This window comes from Pongo abelii, chromosome 19 (assembly GCF_028885655.2).
Source record: "Pongo abelii isolate AG06213 chromosome 19, NHGRI_mPonAbe1-v2.0_pri, whole genome shotgun sequence".
Taxonomy (NCBI): Eukaryota; Metazoa; Chordata; class Mammalia; order Primates; family Hominidae; genus Pongo; species Pongo abelii.
Window position 1 is genome coordinate 7,582,497 of NC_072004.2, and position 19,518 is coordinate 7,602,014.

General features: G+C 47.5%; 1 protein-coding gene and 1 pseudogene across 1 annotated transcript in view; both read left to right on the top strand.

Moving 5' to 3' along the window:
• The window catches only part of LOC100440409 (ephrin-B3), a 130,095-nt gene that overhangs the window by 32,866 nt on the left and 77,711 nt on the right, over nt 1–19,518 (top strand). Inside the window, exons 11-17 of the mRNA XM_054536196.2 lie at nt 239–430; nt 1,164–1,321; nt 2,130–2,217; nt 2,940–3,145; nt 3,619–3,748; nt 4,015–4,197; nt 6,245–6,459. Coding sequence (XP_054392171.2) covers nt 239–430; nt 1,164–1,321; nt 2,130–2,217; nt 2,940–3,145; nt 3,619–3,748; nt 4,015–4,197; nt 6,245–6,459 — 1,172 coding nt within the window. The remainder of the gene's footprint in view (nt 1–238; nt 431–1,163; nt 1,322–2,129; nt 2,218–2,939; nt 3,146–3,618; nt 3,749–4,014; nt 4,198–6,244; nt 6,460–19,518) is intronic.
• LOC103892771 (large ribosomal subunit protein eL29-like) lies at nt 8,426–18,658 on the top strand (annotated as a pseudogene).

The window sequence follows — 19,518 nt, forward strand, 5'->3', positions numbered from 1 at the left end:
ACAAAGATTAGCTGGGCGTGGTGGTGGGCACCTGCAATCCCAGCTACTCAGGAGGCTGAGGCAGGAGAATTGCTTGAACCTGGGAGGCGGAGGTTGCAGTGAGCTGAGATCGCGCTATTGCACTCCAGCCTGGGTGACAAGAGTAAAACTCCATCTAAAAAAAAAAAAAAAAAAGCACTTGTGTTGAATCAGTGCTTTCCAGTGCATAAATCTACTTCTCGTCTCTCTTTACTGCCAGGATGGCTCTCGTCAAGCACAGTCAAACCTGACCTTTTTGTCAATCCTGAAGGAACCTTACCAGGAGTTGGCTTTCATGAAGCCCAGGGACATCTCTAGCAAGCTGCCTAAGCTGATCAGTCTCATCCGCATCATCTGGGTCAACTCTCCCCATTACAACACTCGGGAGAGACTGACCTCGCTCTTCCGAAAGGTGTGCATATGCCGAGGGCGGGATGGAGGGGTTTATGAGGGTGGCCGGGTTTTCTGAAGCAGGGGGAATGCATTCGGCAGAGGATCTGTGGTTGAAAAGGTAGTGAAGATTGCCCTTCTGCTCAGAGACTGAGCTCAGAAGGCTTCTACCGGCATGATCTGCTTTAGGGTTGCTCAGCGTTGGAGCCTGGGCTGGACTTTCTGTTTCTAGGTGGAGGCGGCTTAGGCAGGAGGAGGGGCTTCAGAAGAGGAGTTGGTGGAACACGGGGAAGCAGCAGGAAGAACAGACCCCCAAGCTGAGCTGTGTGGAAGGAAAAGCTCTTCTTCCCATTCCTCAAGATGGAGATTGCAGTGGGGGAGAGGGGGATTTAGGAAGGAGCACCGGCTTTTGAGGAGCAGGGCCTGGTGCATTCACTGGGGGTGAAATAGCCAAAGAGTGGGCGAAGGGACACTGAGCTGAGACCTTGCTGGGCAGGGCAGCTGCAGAGCTGGGCTGAGGCAGAGTAAGGGGCCACCTAGGACAAGGAGTGGGCACGGAACCCAGAGGTGTCAGCCTGGCCAGGGGTGGAGAACCAGGGGTGGAGAACCAGGGGTGGAGAACCAGGGGTGGGATGAGTTTCAGGAGTCAAATCAAGGAGTAGGGGGCTGAGACATGAAGCATGGGCAGGGGGATGCAGAGAAGGAGCTGGGTGTCAAGGAGGCAGAGACAGAGGCTGTGGGGACTCCTTCCGTAGATGAGCAATGAGATCATCCGCTTATGCTGCCACGCCATCTCCCTGGACCGGATCTTTGAGGGATACGTCTCTTCCAGCAAGGAGGACCTGCAAGGCTGCATTCTCTGTTGTCACGCTTGGAAAGATCACTACCTACAGGCTGTGCAGATGCACACCCAGTACGATATGCCTCCCCTAACATCTCATATCTCAACTCCCTTGTCACCCCCGTAAGAGAGTAGATTCTGACTTCTTTCCTGTACACTTTGTTTAGCCTCTTGGTTGTATTTTCCTAGACCCAGGAGTTTCTACATCTGGCCAAGTTTTCTGTCTGGATACAGATACTGTAGCTCATTGCCCTGGCTTCTCCTTTTTTTTTTTTTAATTTTAATTTTAATTTTTTTTTGAGACAGAGTCTTGCTCTGTCGCCCAGGCTGGAGTGCAGTGGTGCGATCTCAGCTCACAGCAAGCTCAGCCTCTCGGGTTCACGCCATTCTCCTGCCTCAGCCTCCCCAGTAGCTGGGACTACAGGCACCTGCCACAATGCCAGGCTAATTTTTTGTATTTTTAATAGAGACAGCGTTTCACCATGTTAGCCAGGATGGTCTCGATCTCCTGACCTTGTCATCCACCCGCCTTGGCCTCTCAAAGTGCTGGGATTACAGGTGTGAGCCACCGCGCCCTGCCTGGCTTCTTATTTTAATAATCTCTCCTCCCTGATCCCAGGAACCCTACCTGGTCTTTTCCTCCTATCTTGACCCCATCGTCTAAAATTCTTTTATGTATGAATCTGCTCCTAGAACTTTGATGCTCTGTCTCCTGTCTGATTCTTCTCACCTTGAGTCTTGTCCTTTGGGATTCAGGAGAGTTGTTTCTCGGGGTCTGATTTTCTAGGGCTTTCCCTGAATGCAGGGCTCCTGGTCTAGGTTTGCATAGCCAGACTGATGCTCTTGCCTTCCAATTCAGTCAGCCTTTCTCCTGACACAGGTTCTCCAGTCGAGGCTGGGTCCTAGACCAGACCAGCATCTTTGCTCAGGTTGATGCCTTTGTGCAGCGCTGCAAGGACCTTATTGAGGTGGGAAGACTGAAGAACCAAAAGCTAACAGCAGACCCTCCAGAATCCCTCCCCACCTCCCACCCCAGGAACCAGGGCAAACAGGGCAGAGGCTAAATATTGAACTTATGGCTGGGCGCGGTGGCTCACACCTGTAATCTCAGCACTTTGGGAGGCTGAGGCGGCCAGATCACCTGCTGTCAGGAGTTCGAGACCAGCCTGGCCAACATGGTGAAACCCTGTCTCTACTAAAAATACAAAAATTAGCCGGGCGTGGTGGTGCACGCCTGTAATCCTAGCTGCTTGGGAGGCTGAGGCAGGAGAATCTCTTGAACCCGGGAAGCGGAGGTTGCAGTGAGCTGAGATCACGCCACTGCACTCCAGCCTGGGCAACAGAGAGAGACTGTCTCAAAAAAATAAAACAAAATAAAATAAAATTGCACTTACCACATTGGCTTTTCCTGCACAATTGTGTGTCCTACTACCACACCGCTTTTTCTGGCATTTGCTCCTTATCGCTGCCCTACTATTTCATATTTCATTCTGCCGCCAAAGTTCATCCCAGCAGCCCCCTGCAGCTGGTTGGCCCTCCCTGGTTTTTAGATATATATATATATATATATTTTTTTTTCACTTGCTATCACTCACAGTGATGTTTTTAGACATTTGAAGCTAAACCAAATAGCTTAGGACTTTGGAGTTTGGAAGGAAAGCAGGAACCCTCACGCTGGCTTCTTTTTTAGGTATGTGACTGTCAGTATCACTTCGCCCGCTGGGAAGATGGCAAGCAGGGTCCCCTTCCTTGCTTCTTTGGTGCCCAGGGGCCACAGATAACACGGAACTTGCTGGAGATTGAGGACATCTTTCATAAAAATCTGTACATGCTGCGAGCCGTTCGCGGGGGCATCCTGGATGTCAAGAACACCTCTTGGCACGAAGACTTCAATAAGTGAGGGAACCACAGGCTGATGCCAGGCGTGGGCGGGGAAGGCAGGTCAGGCAGCCAACAGTGGGAGGAGTGGCGAGAGTGTGCAAAGGAAATGGTGGAAGGACAGATCGGGATCAGGGCGGTGGGGTGGGGGAGAAAGAGTGCAGGGGAGGCGGGTGGCAGCTTGGGTTGAGGGTTCCAGAGTGAGCCTTTCCGGACTTGGATCTTGGTTCTGCCACATACCAGATATATGACATTGGGCAAATTACTCCACCAGCTGTCTCCACTTCCTCCTCTACGCAATAGGGTTAGGGATAGAGCCTATCTCACAGCATTGTTTTGAGGATTAAATGGATTCATGTAGGTAAGGTACTTAGAGTGCCCGGCACACAGGAAGCCCTCCGTCCTCAGCAATGCATGGGATTCTTCCTCAGGGGTTGGACTTGGGGGCAGGCGAGGGCACTCAGCTGCCACATGCCTCTCCACCGGTGCAGGTTCCGTGCCGGAATCAAGGACCTGGAGGTGATGACCCAGAACCTGATCACCTCAGCCTTCGAGTTGGTGCGGGACGTGCAGCACGGCGTGCTCCTGCTGGACACCTTCCACAGGCTTGCCTCCCGCGAGGTGCACCTGCCCCGCGGCTTCCTCGGCTTCCCGTCCCGCGTGCTTTCCTGGAGTCCCTTCCGAGCCTTCCGGAGACCCTCCTGCCTCCACGCGTGCCCTTCTCCACGTCCAGCATTCGGGCGCCTCTTGTCTTTCTTCTGTTCCCTGGCTTCGGCGTCCCCGGGAGTGTGACTCCTGCAGCGGGGTGCAGCTTTCCTCTGGGATGAGTGACCGGAGGGAACCCGCCTTCCCGGGCACGTCGCCAGCCTCTTCCTCCTCTTCCCTAGGCTATCAAGCGGACTTATGACAAGAAGGCGGTGGATCTCTACATGCTGTTCAATAGCGAGCTGGCCCTGGTGAACCGTGAACGGAACAAGAAATGGCCAGACCTGGAGCCCTACGTGGCCCAGTATTCCGGACAGGCGCGCTGGGTGCACATCCTCCGGCGTCGCATCGACAGAGTCATGACCGTAAGTGCCTGGCCTTCTCCAAATTCTGTCGTCAGTGAGACGGCCGGGTTTGCAGGCCGTGCCGCGTGCCGCCTTCCGGGAGGGATGGGGGACGGCTCCTGAGAGGTTCCCCAAAGAATCTTCATGACCGGCACCTATGTCGGTGAGGGGAGTGGCAGGTTCAGTTCAGTGAGGTCAGTCGTGGGTTAAGATCTGCAGAGGTGGTGTGTGAGGCTGGTAGAACATGGGCCATTTTAGGAATTTCTCTTCCTTCCTTCCTTCCTTCCTTCCTTCCTTCCTTCCTTCCTTCCTTCCTTCCTTCCTTCCTTCCTTCCTTCCTTCCTTCCTTCCTTCCTTCCTTCCTTCCTTCCTTCCTTCCTTCCTTCCTTCCTTCCTTCCTTCCTTCCTTCCTTCCTTCCTTCCTTCCTTCCTTCCTTCCTTCCTTCCTTCCTTCCTTCCTTCCTTCCTCTCTCTTTCTTTCTTCTTTTTTTTTTTTGTTTTTTTGAGACGGAGTCTCACACTGTTGTCCAGGCTGGAGTGCAGTGGCTCGATCTCAGCTCACTGCAAGCTCTGCCTCCCAGGTTCACGCCATTCTCCTGCCTCAGCCTCCCGAGTAGCTGGGACTACAAGTGCCCGCCACCACACCCGGCTAATTTTGTTGTATTTTTAGTAGAGATGGGGTTTCACCGGGTTAGCCAGGATGGTCTGAGTCTCCTGACCTCGTGATCCGCCCACCTGGGCCTCCCAAAGTGCTGGGATTACAGGCGTGAGCCACCGTGCCCGACTTCTTTTTTCTTTTTTTCTGAGACGGAGTTTTGCTCTTGTTGCCCAGGCTGGAGTGCAGTGGTGTGATCTCGGCTCACCGCAACCTTCGCCTCCCAGGTCCAAGCGATTCTCCCACCTCAGCCTCTCAGGAGCTGGGATTACAGGCATGCACCACCACGCCCGGCTAATTTTGTATTTTTAGTAGAGAAGAGGTTTCTCCATGTTGGTCAGGCTGGTCTCGAACTCCCGACCTCAGGTGACCCACCCACCTCGGCCTCCCAAAGTGCTGGGATTACAGGCGTGAGCCACCGTGCCCGGCCTCATTTTAGGCATTTCATATCAGGCTGCAGAGGAGGAATCGGGCCAGTATCTGGGGTGTTGGGTCAGTAGAAGATACAGCCTCATGATCCAGAGACCTGGACAGGTGACACCCTTGCAGAGCCTGGTCTCTCTGGAAAGACAGCACAAAGAAACAACAGAAAAACATTGTTTTAAAACTTTTTGGGGCCAGGTGCGGTGGCTCATGCCTGTAATCCCAGCATTTTGGGAGGCCGAGGTGGGTGGATCATTTGAGGTCAGGAGTTCACGACCAGTTTGGCCAACATGGTGAGACCCTGTCTCTACTAAAAATACAAAAAGTTAGCCAGGTGTGGTGATGGGCACCTGTAATCCCAGCTACTCGGGAGGCTGAGGCAGGACAATTGCTTGAACCCTGGAGGCAGAAGTTGCAGTGAGCTGAGATCGCGCCACTGTACTCCAGCCTGGGTGGTGGAGCGAGACTCTGTCACAAACAAACAAACAAACAAAACAAACAAATGAACACACACACACACACACACGCACCCTTTGGGAATACAGGTTGAAAGCTGTTGAGGTAGTGACCTGCCATCATGCAGCTGGTGCTGGTAGAGAGTTAGGCAGCCTGCAGATAGCTGGAGGCTGGTTTGGGCCTGGTGGGCTACGCCTGGGCTAGGAAGGGCTGACACTGGTTTGCAACCTTGTGCCTCATATCCTGCTCCTTCTGTGACTGACCTTTTTCTCCCAGCTTTTTTTCCTAAACAAATTCTCTGTGCTTCTCTTTCCTCATTTTGACTCCTTTTCTCATTGTGCTTTGGTCTCTTCCTGTCACCTTCCTTTTTGACTCTACCTTCCAAGTTACCAAAACTCAATCCATCTCCATAGCAAGCCTTATGCATATTGTCGGGGTACGTGCGCATGCACGCGTGTGTAGGTCTCAGGGAGATGGTGGCCCCTGGAGGAAGGTGGCAGGCTGGCTCCACCCGCCTGTTCTTCTTCCCCTCAGTGCCTTGCTGGTGCTCATTTCCTGCCCCATATTGGGACTGGAGAGGAGAGTGTGCACACCTATCAGCAGATGGTCCAGGCCATCGATGAGCTGGTTCGAAAAACCTTCCAAGAGTGGACATCAATGCTGGACAAGGATTGCATTCGGCGGTTGGATACCCCATTGCTGCGAATCAGCCAGGAGAAGGCGGGCATGCTGGATGTCAACTTTGACAAGTACAGGAGCCACCTGGCCCCTTTTCCCTACACTCCCCTTCTGCAGCTCTCCCAAGAATTTAACTCCCATCTTTTTTTTTTTTTTTTTTTTTTTTTTTTGAGACGGTGTCTCACTCTGTTGCCCAGGCTGGAGTGCAGTGGCATGATCTTGGCTCACTGCAAGCTCCGCCTCCCGGGTTCACACCATTCTCCTGCCTCAGCCTCCCGAGTAGCTGGGACTACAGGCGCCTGCAACCACGTCCGACTAATTTTTTGTATTTTTAGTAGAGAGGGGGTTTCACTGTGTTAGCCAGGATGGTCTCGATCTCCTGACCTCGTGATCCACCCGCGTCGGCCTCCCAAAGTGCTGGGATTACAGGCGTGAGCCACTGTGCCCGGCCAACTCCCATCTTTTAACTCCTCTTTTCATTATTCTCTGTCTTTCTTATACTACAATATGTTTGCTATCGACATTTTACTTCTTTTTTTTTCTTCTTTTATTTTTGTCTCTCCCCACCTCCCACCCTGCTATCAACATTTTAATTTTACAACTTATCTTAAAACAAAACAAAACAATGATTGGCCAGGCACGGTGGCTCACACCTGTAATCCTAGCACTTTGGGAGGCTGAGGCGGGCGCATTGCTTGAGCCCAGGAGTTCGAGAACAGCCTGGGCAACATGGCAAAACCCAGTCTCTGCAAAAAATACAAAGATTAGCTGGGCGTTGTGGCACAAGCCTGTAGTCTCAGCTACTTGGGAGGGTGAGGTGGGAGGATCGACTGAGCCCGGGAGCAGAGGCTGCAGTGAGCTGAGATCACATCACTGCACTCCAGCCTGGGCGACAGAGTGACCCTGCCTCAAAAACAAAAATCAAAAACCACTCCACTATCCAACTAAACCAGTGATGTCGCTGTTCTGCCGCTAGATGGCCATAATGGCTCAGCGAAGTCACCCAAACCCTGTGCCTTTCCTGACTGTTGGTGGGGCTGTCAGACCATGCCTTCTTCTACAACTTTATAGTTACGAAACTATCATACTATAATTATTTAAAATGTAATTAATCAATTAATTTATTAAAAATATATAGTGAGCACCTTCCATGTGTCAGGAACTGAAATAAGAACAGGCAGGGAATGTACACAATGGCCAAGTCCCTGCCCTCAGGGAAGTTAGGCTGCTGCTCTCTAAGTCAACAGCTCTACTCTTGGAATGGGGCTTTCTGTCCACATAAGATGCTTTGAGGCTGTGGCTACTAGTGTTGGATTCCACTCATAAAATGTCCATGCTTGAGCCCGGCCAGCATAGCGAAACCCTGTCTCTACTAAAAATACAAAAATTAGCTGGGCATGGTGGTGGGCGCCTATAATCCCAGCTACTTGGGAGGCTGAGGCAGGAAAATCGCTTGTTACCCGGGAGGTGGAGGTTGCAGTGAGCCGAGATCACGCCACTGCACTCCAGCCTGGGCGACAGAGTGAGTCTCCATCTCAAAAAAAAAAAAAAAAAAAAAAAATACTTGTGGGGCCAAATGTAGGAGGGGCTTTGCCAGAGAAGTCCTGTGTGGAGACAGAGTCCCAGGGACAGATGAGACTGTGAGTGTCTGTCCTGGCAGCAGAAAGTGGCCCAACCAGGGGAAGAGGGCACATTCTGGCTGAGAAAGTAAGCAAAAGAACCAGGATGGAGAAGCAGAGCGGAGTGTCAGGTGAGAGGAGTGAGGCAGAGGCATCAGTGAGGAGGACAGGGATGTTGGGAGCCGCACGGATGAGGAAGCCGTTGAGAAGCAGAGTGTGAACGTGGCTAGGTCGAGAGGTTTGAGAAAAGGCTTCAAGCAATGAGGGCTGTTGAAGATTGGCTTTGCTGAGCTTCCTGGTTTTGTGAGTTATGGCCAAGCACAACCATGTAAACATTGCCTCATAAATCAACAATAAGATTCTGAAGAGTTAGAAGCTAGGCCAGAGTTAGCCTAGTTATGCCATTTGCAAGCGCATAATGGGGTTGAACCTGCAAGACACCTTCTCCCATCGAGCTGGGTACCCCCAAAGTTATTGTGTCAGGGGAGCTGCACAGATGCCCTTGGTGTTTATGGATATGAGCGCACACAGTTCACCAGCTGTCCTTTTTCTGTGAAATAAGGGATTGTATTCAAATAACAGGATTTCATTAAACACTAATGATCAATCTTTACATTTCTTTCTTTTTTTTTTCTTCTTGAGACAGAGTCTCACTCTGTTGCCCAGGCTGAAGTGCAGTGGCGCAATCTTGGCTCACTGCAACCTCTGCCTCCTGAGTTCAAGCAATTCTCCTGCCTCAGCCTCCCGAGTAGCTGGGATTACAGGCGCCCACCACCACGCCCGGCTAATTTTTGTGTTTTTATTAGAGATGGTGTTTTGCCATGTTGGCCAGGCTGGTCTTAAAATCCTGACCTCAGGTGATCTGGCGGCCTCGGCCTCCCAAAGTGCTGGGATTACAGGTCTGAGCCACCGTGTCTGGCCAAGTATTTACATTTCAAATACGAGAGAAAACAAAAGTTGAGACAAGAGGTAAAGAAATGCTGTGTGTGTGTAGGAGGTAGGAGAGGATCAGGAAAACTAACTAATGGGTACTGGGCTTAATACCTGGGTGACGAAATCATCTGTACAACAGACTCTCATGACACAAGTTTACCTGTATAACAAACCTGCACATGTACCCCTGAACTTGAAATAAAAGTTAAATTTAAAGAAAAATGCCATATGTGGCTGGGGCAGTGGCTCATGCCTAGAATCCCAACACTTTGGAAGGCCGAGGCGGGAGGATCGCTTGAGCCCAGGAGTCCAAGATCAGTGGGGGGGATAAACAAAAATTAGCCGGGCATAGTGGTGCATGCCTGTAGTCCCAGCTACTCAGGAGGCTGAGGTGGAAGGATTGCTTGAGCCCAGGATATTGAGGCTGCAATGAGCTGTGATCGTGCCACTGCACTCTAGCCTGGGTGACAAAGCCAGACCCTGTCTCAAACAAAAAAAAAAAAAGAAAAAAGAAATGCCATATGTGAGCACTGGTTGGTGGCTACCTCCTTCTCCTCGCCAGGGGTCAGCCAGTGAGAGTAGATACAGCATGAACTTCGGTGCTAAACAGTCTCACGTTCAAACCCTGGAGCATTTTGCCACGTGACCTCAGGCGGGCCATTGAATTTCTCTGAGCCTGAGTTTCCTCATCTACTTAAAAAACCCTTTCCTGGAGTTGTGGGCAGCCGATGACTCATGCAAAGGTCTTCACAAAGAATGAACAACCAACAAGCATTCTTTCCCCCTTCAAAACAATTACCTCATAAAACTTGATGAAGATAGTATTTTCAAAACAAGTTTAGCAGAGTGATGTAACAGTTTTAATTTTTAAAACATTTTAACCTTTACAAAGGGCTAAATATAGGCATACAGTGTAAAATTCAAAAGTTATTCTACAAAAGGGTAGAGAATGAAAAGTCTGCTCCTCTGCTGTCCCCTAGGGGACCCAGTTTCACTCTGAAGACAGTCAGTGTTTCAGGTTCTTGTATAATATTCCAGGAATAGACATATATGTCTACTTAAGTATCCTTTTTTGCATAAATAGTAGTATACTATACATATTGTTCTATATATTCAAAGTGTTTTCAAAATGATTTATTTAATTTTTCCATTATAAAATTATTGATCATTTTAGAACATTTGCAAAATGCAGAAAAGTAGAATGAAGAAAAAAATACTCCTAAGAATAACCACTTTTAATGATTTGGTATATTTTTATCACTTCCTCCCCACCCTCCATTTCATTTGGTTGTTTTCCTTTAATCTTTTAAATCTTTACTGGGTATTTTAAAATGACAAAAACGCTACATGCTCACTGTTAAGAAAAACAAAAGATTAATGCAGAAGTATGTAAAGGAATGGCTGGCATGGTGGCTCATGCCTGTAATCCTAGCACTTTGGGAGGCCAAGGTGGGCAGATCACCTGAGGTCAGGAGTTCAAGACCAGCCTGGCCAACATGGTGAAACCCCATCTCTACTAAAAATACAAAAATTAGCCGGGCATGGTGGTGTGCGCCTGTAATCCCAGCTACTTGGGAGGCTGAGACAGGAGAATCACTTGAACTCGGGAGGCGGAGGTTGCAGTGAGCCAAGAATGCGCCATTGCATTCCAGCCTGGGCAACAAAAGTGAAACTTCATCTCAAAATTAAAAAAAAAAAAAAAAAAAAAAAAGGCTTATAAGGGAAAAAGTGAAAATTCAGCACATATCCCCAATCCCTAGAGGTAACCAAGATTATCATGTAATAATAAATATATCCTGCATACATAAAATAGAATCACATTATGAACAGCATTTTTGCAATTTGCCTTTTTTTTTTTTTTTCTTTCATGTGGAAACAGGGTCTTGCTATGTTGCCCAGACTGGTCTGGAACTTCTGGCCTCAAGTGATCCTCTCACCTTGGCCTCCCAAAGTGCTGGGAGCCACTGCACCCGGTCACACCTTGCTTTTTTTTAAGGTTAACAATCTGTGTGGGGCATCTTTCATTCTGTATGTATAGAATTACTTAATTCTTTTTCCTGGCTTACAGTATTTCATAGTATGGCTGTACTGTAATTTAATGAACCAGTCTACTATTGATGGCCTTGTAAATTGTACAATATCTGTAAGGTTCTTGACTTTTCTGTGCTGGTGGATTTCAACTGTGCTTCCCACACTTTGTTCCCTTCCCTCTGCAGCACTGTGTTTACTGAAATTTGAGCACAGTGTCTATCTACTTAGGATAAACAAGGAGACAACTTCTCTGTCTGCTATTATCATCTCTTGTCTGGAATACCTTCTGCATAATCTTGATAGTAGAGCTTATCAAGGCAACTTTGGGCCAAATATTTATGGCGTGGGTTTATCTGACATCCAAGTAATGGCGAAACACGTCTTCTAGATAGAAGAGGTGCCTGTTTCTGTCCTTTGGGGATTGTTTTCTAGAGAGATGTTATAGGATTCTTTACATTTTTGTGGTTTTAAGATAAAACTGCCTCAATCCAGTAAATAATGGAAGGGAAAGAACATGATCACAGTGAAGGATTTTGAAAGTCTGGGCTCATCACCAGTAAAGAAATCCAAGTCAGTTACAGCTTCCAAAACTTATTAACACTTCAAAGAAGTGAAGATAACTTTATCAGATTTGCTCTTTGTGTTCAAGCTCCAGTTAAGATCTTGAAATAAGCAGACCGTTCAAATGTTCTGATGTTCCTCAGAATTACCTGGCTCTCTTAGTCCTGGAGCCTTCCAGCCCCTAATAGCACTTATTGAATCCCACAAGGGGTTTTACTATCCCACCTATATCCCAAATATTTGAACTCTGAGTTCCAAATTGGCTTTTATCACGTTTTACGGCCAGAACAGCTTCACAGATTGCACTTAACACAAACATATTCCAGATGTCATCCACACCCTGGCTGAAGGAGCTGTATTATCACCCTGTGTAGAGCAGAGCAGAATTTCCTGAGAGGAGGAGACGAGATACTGAGGTCTGTTTTTTGTTCCCAGAGCTTCTCTCTCTTTTTCCCCGGTCACAGAGTGCCTTTTCACCCCCGGGTCAGCCCGCTCTGGGCTCTAAGCACTCAATTCCGCTGGCTTTCCTTTCTACCTCTACTGCCTGACCACGTGTTTGGAGATAAATTACGAAGTATTTTTAAAAAGTCATCCCCCAGACAGATTTTTATTTATTTATTTTTTTGAGACAAGGTCTCACTCTGTTACCCAGCCTGGAGTGCATTGGTGCAATCTTGGCTCACTGTAGCCTCCGCCTCCCGGGCTCAAGCGACCCTCCCACCTCAGCTTCCTGAGTACTGGGAACACAGGCGCCTGCCACCATACCCAGCTAATTTTTTCTATTTTTGGTAGAGATGGGTTTTCACCATGTTGCCCAGGCTGGTCTCGAACTCCTGAGTTCAAGCCATCCACCCGCCTCAGCCTCCCAAAGTGTTGGGATTACAGGCCTAAGCTACCTTGCCCAGCCCCGCCACACAGATTTTTTTTTTTTTTAAAGAAAAACTGATATTTGTCAATGAAATAAAATTTGCATTCTGGAAATTTCTTGACAAACTTCTGTTAAAGACTGAACATCATTCAAAGTTTCTCCCAGGATTTTCAGCTCAGCATCAGGAAGGTATTGTCCGAATTCATCCTGTTGACTGACATATTAAACTTAGATAATTTGCTTTAAAGTTATCTTGAAAATCTTGCCTAGGCCGGGTGCGGTGGCTCACACCTATAATCCCAGCACTTTGGGAGGCCGAGGTGGGTGGATCACCTGAGGTCAGGAGTTCGAGACCAGCCTGACCAACATGGAGATACCCTGTCTCTACTAAAAATACAAAATTAGCCGGGCATGGTGGCGAGCGTCTGTAATCCCAGCTACTCAGGAGGCCGAGGCAAGAGAATTGCTTGAACCTGGGAGGCAGAGGTTGCGGTGAGCCGAGATTGCGCCATTGCACTCCAGCCTGGGCAATAAGAGCTAAACTCCATCTCAAAAAAAAAAAAAAAAAAAAGAAAGAAAGAAAGAAAAAAGAAAATCTTGCTAAGATGAGAGAATGAAGAATTTGTTTTGGTGCAATGTTGGCCAGCATACATGCCCAAGTAGGCTTGCTCAGATGTTTATCAACAGTGACGAATCCAAGACATCCAGTTTGAAGGACATGATAATACGTTTATGCTACTAGAAATGTTTCTGTATCTATTCACACACTTCCATTCTCCCCATATCATTATAACACAACTTTTTGTTACATTGATGCTTAGGGCTTATCTTATTATGACTCTATTAGGATTGTTTACTGCTGAGTTGGGTAATTTTACATTGTTATAGTTCTTCCTTTGCTTGTACGATGTTTTGCTCAATTTGGAATTTAAAATTACCTCATTATTAGGCCAGGTGTGGTGGCTCATGCCTGTAATCCCAGCACTTTGGGAGGCTGAGGTGGGCAGATCATGAGGTCAGGAGTTCGAGACCAGCCTGGCCAACATGGTGAAACCCCGTCTATACTAAAAATACAAAAAATAGCTGGGCGTGGTGGCGGGCGGCTGTAATCCCAGCTACTCGGGAGGCTGAGGCAGGAGAATCTCGCTTGAACCCGGGAGGCAGAGGTTGCAGTGAGCTGAGATCACGCCATTGCACTGCAGCCTGGGTGACAGAGCGAGACTCTGTCTCAAAAAAAGAAAAATTACCTCATTATTATCATTATTACTATTATTATTATTTGAGATGGAATTTCGCTCTGTTGCCCAGGCTGGAGTGCAGTGGCGTGATCTCTGCTCTGCTTCCCAGGTTCAAGTGATTCTCCTACCTCAGGTGATCCACCCACCTCAGCCTCCCAAAGTGCTGGGATTACAGGTGTGAGCCACTGTGCCTGGCCACCTCATTACTTTTGCTAGTGCAGCATTCACTATCACTAAGTGAATAGTGGTTTATTCCAAACCAACCACTATCACTGGTTTATTCCAAACCAACCAATAAAACCCCTTTGAGTAGTATTTTTCCTCACAGTCTGACATGCTGGGTATTGGTTTCAATGTTTTTCTTAGATCTGTTTTTTTCCTGTCCTCCTGCTTCTGTCCAACTGGTGGTGTTTTCAAGGCCTGTTACAAAGCAATTACTCTGGGACTTCCCTCAGCCTCTATCCTTGTTTGATTTCATGTTTCCTTTGTCTTCCTCTTTCTTGGTTTATGCCTTTGTTTCGTTGGTGTGTATCCATTAGTAGCTTCCTAAGAAACGCTGCACGGGAGGTAAATCTTTTGAGTTTTTGCATGATTGACAACTGTTTTCCTGCCCTCTGCTTGTTGTACATTTGGCTGGGTTTGGAATTCTAGCCGATTTATAGTAATTGTCTTTGGCTTTGGCCTCTCTCTTTTACTTTGGAGGCTTTCCTTAAATGCCTGGTGATTCATTGCTCATTTATACTTTCAAGAGGCTTACTCACTTTGAAGATATTTTAGCAGTTTTAAAAATACCACATACGTTAGTGGAGATCTTCAGGGTTTGAAAAAACAGCACTTCTTCCACAATCTCTTAAAGCCTGTATCACAAATAAGTGAGCACTTGAAAATCATTTCATTCTTGGAGGATTCTTCTCCAATAAAGACGGTAAAAACACAATCCTTTGCAAAGTTTGAAATGTGTTATTATCTCCAATATTGTTAATTCAGTGCTTGCCTGTAGAAAAGACTAAAAAAATTCTAGAATTTTCACCTCAATATTCTTTCCAAATAATATTTCAGCAGTATTTAGAATGCAAAGTTTCTTGAGCATATCTTCAGGTCGTGGGAACGTTTATCCTTTGTGATTAAAAAGTGCAATTTTATTTTAAAAACCCTGCAGATTAGAAAATAATCAAGTTATTTATTTACTTTTTTTTTTTTTTATTTGAGGTGGAGTCTTGCCTTGTTGTCCAGTCTGGAGTACAGTGGCACCATCTTGGCTGACTGCAACCTCTGCGTCCTGGGTTCAAGCGATTTCTGGCTAATTTTTGGATTTTTAGTAGAGACGGGGTTTCACCATGTTGGCCAGGCTGGTCTCGAACTCCTGACCTGAAATGATCCACCCACCTCGGCCTCCTAAAGTGCTGAACTTACAGGCATGAGCCACCACACCAGGCCAAGATTTTTTTTTTTATTTTAAAAAATATTCCATATTTTCTTCTGGTATTTTATGATTTTATTCTCTACATTTAGATGTTTGATCCATTTGAAATTTATTTTGGTGTAGAGAAAGAGGTGCAGATTCAAATTGAGTTTTGTATTTCATTGTTTGTTTGTTTTTTCCAGATGGCTGGAGCCATCTCATTTAGAGTTGACCCAATCTCATTTAGTGAACTACTATCTTTATAGTAACAAATTCCTGAGTATATTTGTGTCTATTTTGGGATTCTCTATTCTGGTATCTGTCTATTCATGTGCAGGAACCAAACTGTTTTAATTATTGTCCTCATTACTCTTCTTTCTTCAGAGTTTTCCTGGCTATATTTAATATTTATTTCCCATAAGAATTTTAGAATCAATTTGTTTAGTTCCAAAAATAGTCTCATTCCTATTTTTATAGGAATAGAGATTTGGTTAAATTTATAGGTTAACTTTAGAAGAATATCTTTATGATTTTGAGTCTTTCCAAGAATAGTTGTTTGTGTGTGTGTGTGTGTGTGTGTGTGTGTGTGTGTTTTGAGACTGAGTCTTGTTCTGTCATGCAGGCTGGAGTGCAGTGACACGATCTCAGCTCACTGCAGCTAGGACCTCCCAGGCTCATTGATCCTCTTCCGCCTCAGCCCCCCAAGTAGCTGAAACTACAGGAGTGAACCACCATGCCCAGCCAACAGTGTTTTTTCTTTCAATTTATTTAAGTCCTGCCTTTTCCCCTTGAGTCATTTTACACACACACACACCCCCCCACACACACAATTTCTGATTAATTTTTGGTATTTTATTTTTGTTAATTGTTATTGTCTCTGTTTCTTGATGATAATATCTACCTAGTCACAATTTTTATACTGAGAACTTTGATTTTTATAATTAATTTTGTACCTAGCAACTTTTACAAATATTTTTAAAATCATTTTTTCCTTTAAAAACATTTTTATTATGAAACATGTCCTAGACAGAGATATACTTAAAACTTGTATGTTCAGGCTGGGCGCGGTGGCTCACGCCTGTAATCCCAGCACTTTGGGAGGCCGAGGTGGGCGGATCACAAGGTCAGGAGATCGAGACCATCCTGGCTAACATGGTGAAACCCCGTCTCTACTAAAAATACAAAAAATTAGCCGGGCATGGTGGTGGGCACCTGTAGTCCCAGCTACTCAGGAGGCTGAGGCAGGAGAATGGAGTGAACCCAGGAGGCAGAGCTTGCAATGAGCCGAGATCGCGCCACTGCACTCCAGCCTGGGTGACAGAGCGAGACTCCGTCTCAAAAAAGAAAAGAAATTGTATGTTCAGTTTAACTAACAAATCATTATAAAATAACACAAAATAAAACACCCTTGCAAACTACTGCCCAAGTCAAGGATTGCCAGGAGTCCTAAAGCCTCTCCCCCATGCCCACTGAATAATTATTTTTCAGGTGAATTGTTGTTAGCACTTAAAATTGGTGTTTTTTTTTTACAAGAAAAACCAATTTCTGGCCTCTCTTGAAAAGTCAGAAAACGCAGCCACACTGGGCCCACATTTCCAGATGGCAACAATTGCCTGGAGTGTGGAGCGTGGCTTTCTCAGCAGGAGCATGCCCTCTTCAGCTCAACTTTAAGGCCAAGTGTCAGTTGCCATTTATCATCACACTTGAGCCACACTTGCCTTGGAGGTAGGTGTCTGAATTTCTGAACTTTGCTTTAGCATATTAAAAACAGAAGGAGGTTGGATGCTGGAAAGTGAGGCCGAGGAAGGATGCATGCTTCTGGTGTAGGCAGTGGGATGGTGCCCTTCCCTGAGACAGGAGCTCCAAGTTTGCAGAGAAGATGATGTGCTTGTTTCTAGACACATTGAGCTTGAGGTGCTTGGACAAGCAAGCAGGGCAGAGCTATCTAGTAGACAGTTGCACAACCAAGCCTGGAGCTCAGGTTAGCCGTGCAGGTTTGGGGATCATCAGCTTTCAGAAGGCAGCCGAAGCCCTGGGAGTGGAGGAGATGACCAAGGGGGAGTGTGCTGGATGTGAAGAACCTCGGGGAGTCCGCATTGAAGGGAGCCGCAAGGAAAGCAGATTCTTTACTCTGTCCCCAGCGCCTAGCTGAATGATATTTACATGGGACTCTGGAGAGAGGAGGATACTTCTACTGAAAGGAAGGGCAGAAAAGAGGACCGTGGTCCAGAAGCCAGGGAAAAGAGTGCGTTTGAAGAAAGTGGGGTGTAGTCCACCATGTTAAAACCTACAGGCTTGCTGAGTGCTGTGGCTCACGCCTGTAACCCCAGCCCTTTGGGAGGCCAAGGCGGGAGGATCACCTGAGGTCAGGAGTTCAAAACCAGCCTGCCCAACATGACGAAACCCTGTCTCTACTAAAAATACAAAAATAAGCTGGACATGGTGGTGCGCGCTTGTAGTCCCAGCTACTCGGGAGGCTGAGGCAGGAGAATCACTTAAATCAGGGAGGCAGAGGTTGCAGTGAGCCGAGATCACACCACTGCACTCCAGCATGGGCGACAGAGCGAGACTCCATCTCAAAAACAAACAAACAAAAAAAACCTGCCGGCAGATCAAGGAGGATAAGGCCTGGGAAGCATCCATGGGGTCGAGTGCTAGGGGATGCTTGGTGAGTTTGATGAGGGCATTTTATGGGTGGAGTGGGAGCCAGATCTCAGGGATGAGGAGGGAATGGGAAGAAAAGAAGTGATGGGGATCTGTGGATGACATTCTTTAAAGCAGGCAGGCCGTGAAGGGGAGGACAGGGTATGTCACCTGAAGAAGGACAGGAGTTGAAGGGGCGCTGTTTTTTATCCTTTTAAGATTGTAGAAACTTGGCCAAACTTAAATGATGGGAAGGAACTAGTAGATTGAAGGTATAGGAGAGCTGGAAGAGGGCATCTGAAAGCGAAAGGAAGTTATACTAGAATAGGCAGCCCAGGCTTCCGGTTCTAGGTGCTTTGGGAGCCGTGGCTTAAGGTGCAGACATGGCCAAGTCCACACCACACACAACCAGTCCCGAAAATGGCACAGAAATGGTATCAAGAAACCCCGATCACAACGATACAAATCTCTTAAGGGGGTGGACCCCGAGTTCCTGAGGAACATGCACTTTGCCAAGAAGCACAAAAGAAGGGCCTAAAGAAGGTGCACGCCAACAATGCCAAGGCCGTGAGTACATGAGCCGAGGCTCTCAAGGCGCTTGTAAAGCCCAAGGAGGTTAAGCCCAAGATCCCAAAGGGTGTCAGCTATAAACTCGATCGACTTGCCTACATTGCCCACCCCAACCTTGGGAAGCATGCTCGTTCCCGCATGGCCAACGGGCTCAGGCTGTGCCACCCAAAGGCCAAGGCCAAGGATCAAACCAAGGCCCAGGCTGCAGCTCCAGCTTCAGTTCCAGCTCAGGCTCCCAAAGCTGCCCAGGCCCCTACAAAGGCTTCAGAGTAGATATCTCTGTCTGCCAACGTGAGGACAGAAGGACAGGTGCCACCCACCCCGGGCTGCCATCTGCATGGGGCTGGGGTCCTCCTGTGCTATTTGTACAAATAAGCCTGAGGCAGAAAAAAAAAAAAAAAAGAATAGGCAGCCCAGGAAGAAGGGTTAGCCTTGGGCGGGAGGAGGGACTCTCCTATCATAAATGGCAGAAATTGCAGCGTGGAAACAGGTAAGTGTATACGTTTTACAGCTGGAAGTGGATGGCGTTCTCACCGGATGGCCTTTTATTTCTGTGATGTAGGAGGTGAGGCTTTCTGCAGACAGGGCAACAGGAAGACCAGGTTTGAGAAGAGTGGGAAGGATTTGCAGGTAGTGACTTGTGAGAACAGGAGGGAGGGAAGGTTAGGGAACGGGGATGCAGCCAGGAGAACCCAGGTGGGACAGGCGACCGTGAGTGGTGCCAAGCTGGTGTGCCAAGCTGTGTGGTCATGTGACCTCCAGCCTTTCCCACAGGGGCTCGAGGGGAGGACAGTCGGATTTAGCCAGCACTGGCATTTTGTCAGGAGGTTTAGACTAAAGAATGAGACAAAGTGAGTGAGGATTGGCGAGAGAGTGGCTAAAATAAAGGATACCAAGGTCTGTGGAGGAGGAAGTGAAGTAGGGAGGGGGTTAACAGGAAGAAAGACCAGGGGTCAGTGGCCTGAAAAATAAGTAGGCTGGGAGGACTTGAGGACCAATGCTGGGATGCGGGGGATGAAGCTGGGCCCCGGGAGCAGGAGGTCTGAGTGGGTTTTCTCAGACGTGGAGTGGTTGTGAACAGCAAGCTTCAGGGCGTAGCATGGGAGTGGCAGCTGGAATGGGAAGGAGGAGGCCACTGGATATGAGGTGGCAAAGGACACTTAAGATGAAGGCTTCATATGCAATTTAAAATTGCCTGGTATCTCTTTTTTTTTTTGAGACAGTGTCTCTGTTGCCTAGGCTGGAGTGCAATGGCATGATCTTGT